Source organism: Sinocyclocheilus anshuiensis, unplaced genomic scaffold (genome assembly GCF_001515605.1).
Source record: "Sinocyclocheilus anshuiensis isolate Anshui unplaced genomic scaffold, SAMN03320099.WGS_v1.1 scaffold624, whole genome shotgun sequence".
Classification (NCBI taxonomy): Eukaryota; Metazoa; Chordata; class Actinopteri; order Cypriniformes; family Cyprinidae; genus Sinocyclocheilus; species Sinocyclocheilus anshuiensis.
The window spans coordinates 365,466-373,260 of NW_015554128.1; the positions used below are offsets into that span (position 1 = coordinate 365,466).

At 41.9% G+C, this 7,795-nt stretch overlaps 1 protein-coding gene across 1 annotated transcript in view; it reads left to right on the top strand.

The window, feature by feature from the left end:
- LOC107670194 (mucin-2-like) overlaps nucleotides 1-7,795 on the top strand; it is a 40,975-nt gene that overhangs the window by 15,500 nt on the left and 17,680 nt on the right. The window contains exons 20-27 of the mRNA XM_016462716.1: nucleotides 1,485-1,664; nucleotides 1,791-2,036; nucleotides 2,150-2,306; nucleotides 2,540-2,668; nucleotides 4,222-4,930; nucleotides 5,035-6,224; nucleotides 6,357-7,511; nucleotides 7,569-7,727. Coding sequence (XP_016318202.1) covers nucleotides 1,485-1,664; nucleotides 1,791-2,036; nucleotides 2,150-2,306; nucleotides 2,540-2,668; nucleotides 4,222-4,930; nucleotides 5,035-6,224; nucleotides 6,357-7,511; nucleotides 7,569-7,727 — 3,925 coding nt within the window. The remainder of the gene's footprint in view (nucleotides 1-1,484; nucleotides 1,665-1,790; nucleotides 2,037-2,149; nucleotides 2,307-2,539; nucleotides 2,669-4,221; nucleotides 4,931-5,034; nucleotides 6,225-6,356; nucleotides 7,512-7,568; nucleotides 7,728-7,795) is intronic.

Below are 7,795 nucleotides of genomic sequence, written 5' to 3' on the forward strand. Positions count from 1 at the left end.
CCGAAGGAAACGAGTAGATACTCAAGTATCACTTTGATCCGGACAAAAGTGCTGATGCCTTGTCTGGATCACATCCCTAGGTCTTGCCTACCTCCCTTTGACCCGCGATTCCTTCTAACCCCTACCCGCAGGCGGGGGAGGAGCGCGAGCCACGGCACTAGCCTTCTGTGGCCATCTCTGATCCTCAGACCGAGACGGACCAGGACCCCTATGCTGCTCGGGCTTAGACCTGGACCATCGTGAAATGAAGGACTGAAGGCCGCTGAGCGTGCCTTTGCCTCCCTGAACTTCTCGACCACCGTCTCAACGGAGGTACCAAAAATACGGAAGGCGAAACCGGCGCATCGAGAAGAAAGCCCCTCTCTTTTTTCCCGATATCTGCTAGGTTCACCCACAGATGTCCCTCTGTCACTACCATAGCTGCTGCTTAGTAGCACGGAGAGCAAGATCCGTAGTGCGGCGCACTCAGCTACCTCATCAGGAGAAAGGCCCTCGCCTTCATCCAGGTCTTTCAGCAGGTCAGCCTGATATGCTTGGAGCATCACCATCGTGTGCAATGAAACGACAGCCCGACCTGCTGCTGCTGCGTATGCCCTGGCATTAGAGCGAGATGTCAAGGAGGGAGTCTTCAAAGAGGACGTCTCACCCATAGAGAGATAGCTGGTCAGCGTCTCTCTATAGGGGCATCTTCTCATAACCGCTTTCCCCCTAGAGGACGCAGTTCGAAGTTCCCATGAAAGGGAACCCCTAAGTAATGAGGAAATACAACCTGGCCTTTAATGATCAATAGCATAATACTGTAGAACACAGAAGATTTGAGTCTACCTCTATATTTACAGTACTTGCCGACAGGGAAATTGGAAATGTACACATTATAAGTGTCCAGGAATATGCACCATATACGGCAGCGGACATTATAGAACTTTTGATCAGCAAACATTCGGCTTCAGGGGAGACTGCAGTTATATTGCTGCTCAGGTATGTGCATTTTGACAGAGGCTTTATTTAAATAAAATTACAAATAAAGCTCTTCCTTCAGGAGGCAACAAGTCGCATTCTCTTGTTTTGCAGAACAAGTGTGTAAATAAAACTGGCACATTTCATGTGATCACTGAGAATATGCCTTGTGGAACAACAGGAACCACATGTTCAAAGGCTGTCAAGATACTTTTGGGGGTAAGGCCACAGGCGCAGGTCTCATGCTATGTAGTTTTATATTTAGCAAAGCATTCAATACTATGGTACATTCAGAGAAAAATACGTTTTTTTTTAAGGGTCATGAAATACTAAAGCAAGCTGTTCGGCATGTTAACGTTATTTTTACGCGTGGTATAAGACAATAATAGTGCACGCAATTTTACATTTAAAAGGCCAATGAAGGATTTTCCCCTCATCTTCTTCAACATTTGAAAGCAATATAGAGTCAAAGTCAGTCACTGGATTGCAATGTTTGCTATTGTTTTTTTTACTTCTCTCTCACTCAGAGGTCTTTACTGCTGCTTTCTGATGGGACTGTAACAGCCACTGACACTGGAAGTGGTCCAGAGATCAAGTACACTGAGAGAAACGTTGGGATGTACCTTGTCATTGATGCTAACATTGGACTGACAGTTTTGTGGGACCACAAAACCACCGTCCGCATCATTCTGCAACCTCAGCACATGGTGAGTTGAAGTCATGAATAATGCAGTTTTTTCATGTTTTGAACGGACACTTCCAGACAATTTACAACAGTCCCTGAATTTGATTTATTTGTAGCGTAACATCTGTGCTTTGTTGTTTTTTCACAGGAAGACGTTTGTGGCCTTTGTGGAAATTTCAATGGAAATGCAAAAGATGACTTTACCACTCAGGGAAATTTGCCAACTACAAATATAATGGAGTTTGTGGACAGCTGGAAAGTGTCAAGTAATTGCCCGGATGCAAAACCAGACTTTAATCCATGCTTTGAGACCCCCAATCGAGAGACATGGGCAAAAATACAATGTAGCATCATCAAGGATATCAAGGGTCCATTCAAAGACTGCCATAACAAGGTACAGTTGCAAAGACTTTTGAGTCAATAAATGGAGTTATGGAGTTATTGACTATAATGTGGTATACAAGAAACCTACATATTTTTTAAGGATGGGAATGCTTGTTCCCACAGGTGGATCAAAACCCATTTTATGAGAACTGTGTGAAGGACTCGTGTGCATGTGACACAGGTGGAGATTGTGAGTGCTTCTGTACAGCTGTTGCAGCTTATGCTCAAGCCTGCAATGAGGCAGGTGTTTGTGTGAACTGGAGAACACCTGAGATCTGTCGTAAGCATCTTTAATTCTAGTGCGCAACTTATTCTGTAATCTTTAAATGTGATTTTCATGTAGATTCTGAATCTTCAGCTAGTTTTCACAAAAAAAAAAGATAATGTGAATGAATTCATTGCCTGATCGTTGCTTTAAGTGATTTCTTTCTTTCAACAATGTATTGCAGTTTTATTGTATTTCATTTAGTTCAACTGTACATGTTCATACTTATATCCATGTTTCCATATCAGCTGTGTACTGTGACTACTACAATAATGGAACAGATGATTGCACATGGCATTACAGTCCTTGTCATACACCTTGCTACAAAACCTGTCTCAACCCTAATACCTGCAATAACAGTTTACCCAACCTGGAAGGTGAGTTGTCATTCGGTGCACACTAGTTTGCATGTTTGAAGACTGAGTATGCATACTGGATATTTCTTGACCTTATATTTAGTGATAAACTGGGATTAGAAATGGTTCAAGGAACAAAAACATTAATGAACAACATTTTTGGTGGAAAATAATAGAAAATGTTTTTGTTATATTGTTGTAAAATCATTATATTTAATTTCTGGTAACTAGTTAAGAATGTTTTAAGAATGTAAACTTAAGTAATTATACCAATATCTATCTCTATCTCTCGCACTTCTCTTTCTTAAACACTTTCTAGTTCCAAAACAACTCCGCAATCTACAAGTAAAGACAATATTTGTACATTAAGCATTTATTCCTGCATAACAGCCCATTATGGGCAATGTTAAGGGAGCTTAACATTGCTTAATGTATTTAGTCACTGTTTTTGAAGGATCAAAGCACCATATGTAGCCTGCTGTGTACAGACATATATGGTTTTTGAGTTTTACATGTTTTCAACCAAAAGGCGCTACAGACTTAATGTAGTGGTAGACATTAGGGTTGGGCGATATCTACCAAATTGGCATCTGACGATGTCTACAGTGCAACATCATGATGGACGATGATATCGGGTAAGGGGGGATTTTCGTACACGTGCAGAGCAGACCAATTTTTTTCCTCCACGTGCAGCCCAATTTTTGTGACCGAGCGGACGGTCCATGTACAACAGTGCAGACACAAGGTGAATGTTGAGACAGAGCGAGTCAAGTAGGTGATACTGCACGTGTCAAGAACGTCCATCCGCACTCATACGCGGTTGAGTTTACTTTGAAAGCTGTGCGGAAGTGGCTGGTGAGAGGATTAAAACATTAAATTGAATTATTATTAGGCTATTTTAATTTTTTTGTAACATATTTATTATCCAACACCCACGATCTGACCCGCATGTTCTAGCCTATTTAATCTAATTTAATTTTAAATAATTTTGAATTTTGTTGCTGTTTTTACTTCGTGTAAAACATCTAGCCTATAATTTGTTTGGCGTTTTTGCACAATAAAATCTTTTTTAACTGTGGTCATTGAACTGTTTTGAATGTAATTTGTATTGTGATCAGGAACAACTTCATTATGTTATTATTATGTATTCAGGAAAAAAAATAATTATTTGAAGTAACTGCATGGAAATTGAAAGCACTGGGCGATATTGTGTTATTAAGATGTGGGCGGATTTGGGGGGGTGCGATTCACGATGCCGGCTCAACATCGTGATGTCTGTCAGCCATCGGCGATGGACGATGGCATCATCTATCGGCCCAACCCTAGTAGACATCTAATTGATAAACAGATACAGACAGATGGTTGACCACAGTATATAAGTGTGAAGTGTACGTTTTATATTAAGCAAAAGTAAGAAGTTGCCTTAATAGCTTAAAAATGATCAATATGGCATTTAGGGTGTTTTAGAACTTGGTAATATAACAAGGAGTGTTTGAGGGAAATTTGGCCCTTCTTGGTCATAATTTTAGTACAATATTTATTTATTTATTTATTTATTTATTTATTTATTGCAGGATGTTATCCAAAATGTCCTGAGGATAAGCCAATTTTTGATGAGAAAAATCAGATCTGTGTGGAGGAATGTCCAGTGATAACAACAACATCTTCCCCTATAACAACTTCCACAAAGCCTACTACAACTGAATCAACCACATCATCTACCCCTATACCGACAACTACCACAAAGCCTACTACAACAACACCAACAACACCAGAACCTACCACATCATCTACCCCTATACCGACAACTACCACAAAGTCTACTACTACAACAACACCAACACCAGAATCAACCACATCATCTACCCCTATGACAACAACAACAACACCAGAATCAACCACATCATCTACCTCTATACCAACAACTACCACAAAGCCTACTACAACAACACCAACACCAGAATCAACCACGTCATCTACCCTTATACCAACTACTACCACAAAGCCTACTACAACAACACCAACACCAGAACCTACCACATCATCTACCCCTATACCAACAACTACCCCATTTTCATCAACAACAGCTGAGACTACGTCACCATGTATTATATGTGAGTGGTCTGACTGGATTAATGTATATAATCCTGCATTAGGGGGATATGACGACTTAGAGACTTATGGAAACATTGCAAGAAGTGGAATAAAGATCTGTGAAAAGCCAGAACATATTGAATGTAGAGCTGTGGGCGCACCTCACATGAGCTTTGAAGATTATATTCAGTCAACAAATCAAGTTGCCCAATGCAATGTTTCATATGGATTGATGTGTAAAAAAAAAACCCAAACTCACCGCCCCTATAAATGTGTTGACTATGAAATACGAGTTTACTGTTGTTACATATGTACGTCACCATCATCACCAACAACAACAACAGAATCAACCACATCATCTACCTCTACTTCAACAACTACCACAAAGCCTACTACAACAACAGGACCTACCCCATCATCCACCCCTACACCGACAACTTCCACGAAGCCTACTACAACAACAGCATCAACCATATCATCCACCCCTACACCGACAACTACCACGAAGCCTACCACAACAACAGGACCTACCCCATCATCTACCCCTACACCAACAACTACCACGATGCCTACTACAACAACAGGACCTACCCCATCATCTATCCCTGCACCTACAACTACCATGAAGCCTACTACAACAACAGCATCAACCACATCATCTACCCCTATACCAACGACTACCACGAAGCCCACTACAACACCAACACCAGAATCAACCACATCATCCACCCCTACACCGACAACTTCCACAATGCCTACTACAACAACACAATCAACCACATCATCTACCCCTACACCAACAACTACCACAAAGCCTACTACAACAACAGGACCTACCCCATCATCTACCCCTGCACCGACAAATACCACGAAGCCTACTACAACAACAGAATCAACCACATCTTCCACCCCTACACCGACAACTACCACGAAGCCTACTACAACAACAGGACCTACCCTATCATCCACCCCTACACCGAAAACTACCATGAAGCCTACTACAACAACAGGACCTACCCCATCATCTACCCCTACACCGACAACTTCCACAAAGCCTACTACAACAACATCATCAACCACATCATCTACCCCTATACCAACAACTACCACGAAGCCTACTACAACAACACCAACACCAGAATCAACCACATCATCCACGCCTACACCAACAACTTCCATAAAGCCTACTACAACAAGAGGACCTACCACATCATCCACCACCACACCAACAACTACCACGAACCCTACCATGAAGCCTACTACAACAACAGCATCAACCACATCATCCACCCCTACACCGGCAACTACCACGAAGCCTACTACAACAACAGGACTTACGACATCATCTACCCCTACACCGACATCTACTACAAAGCTTACTACAACAACAGGACCTACCACATTATCTACCCCAACACCAACAACTACCACAGAGCCTACCACAAAAACAGAACCAACCACATCATCTACCCCTACACCGACAGCTTCCACTAAGCTTACTACAACAACAGAATCAACCACATCACCTACTTCTATACCAACAACTACCACAAAACCTACTACAACAACAGAATCCACCACATCATCTACCCCTACACCAACAACTACCACAAAGCCTACTACAACAACAGAATCAACCACATCACCTACTTCTATACCAACAACTACCACAAAACCTACTACAACAACAGAATCCACCACATCATCTACCCCTACACCAACAACTACCACAAAGCCTACTACAACAACAGAATCAACCACATCACCTACTTCTATACCAACAACTACCACAAAACCTACTACAACAACAGAATCCACCACATCATCTACCCCTACACCAACAACTACCACAAAGCCTACTACAACAACAGAATCAACCACATCACCTACTTCTATACCAACAACTACCACAAAACCTACTACAACAACAGAATCCACCACATCATCTACCCCTACACCAACAACTACCACAAAGCCTACTACAACAACAGAATCAACCACATCACCTACTTCTATACCAACAACTACCACAAAACCTACTACAACAACAGAATCCACCACATCATCTACCCCTACACCAACAACTACCACAAAGCCTACTACAACAACAGAATCAACCACATCACCTACTTCTATACCAACAACTACCACAAAACCTACTACAACAACAGAATCCACCACATCATCTACCCCTACACCAACAACTACCACAAAGCCTACTACAACAACAGAATCAACCACATCACCTACTTCTATACCAACAACTACCACAAAACCTACTACAACAACAGAATCCACCACATCATCTACCCCTACACCAACAACTACCACAAAGCCTACTACAACAACAGAATCAACCACATCACCTACTTCTATACCAACAACTACCACAAAACCTACTACAACAACAGAATCCACCACATCATCTACCCCTACACCAACAACTACCACAAAGCCTACTACAACAACAGAATCAACCACATCACCTACTTCTATACCAACAACTACCACAAAACCTACTACAACAACAGAATCCACCACATCATCTACCCCTACACCAACAACTACCACAAAGCCTACTACAACAACAGAATCAACCACATCACCTACTTCTATACCAACAACTACCACAAAACCTACTACAACAACAGAATCCACCACATCATCTACCCCTACACCAACAACTACCACAAAGCCTACTACAACAACAGAATCAACCACATCCCCTACCCCTACACCAACAACCATGAAGCCTACTACTACAACAACAGCAACAACACCAGAACCTAACACATCATCTACCCCTACACCAACAACTACCACAAAGCCTACTACAACAAAATCAACAACATCACCTACCCCTATACCAACAACTACCACAAAGCCTACTACAACAACAGAATCCACCACATCATCTACCCCTACACCAAAAACTACCACAAAGCCTACAACAACAGCATCAACCACATCATCAACCCCTACACCGGCAACGACCACAAAGCCTATTACAACAACAGGACCTACCACATCATCAACCCCCACACCGCCAACTAC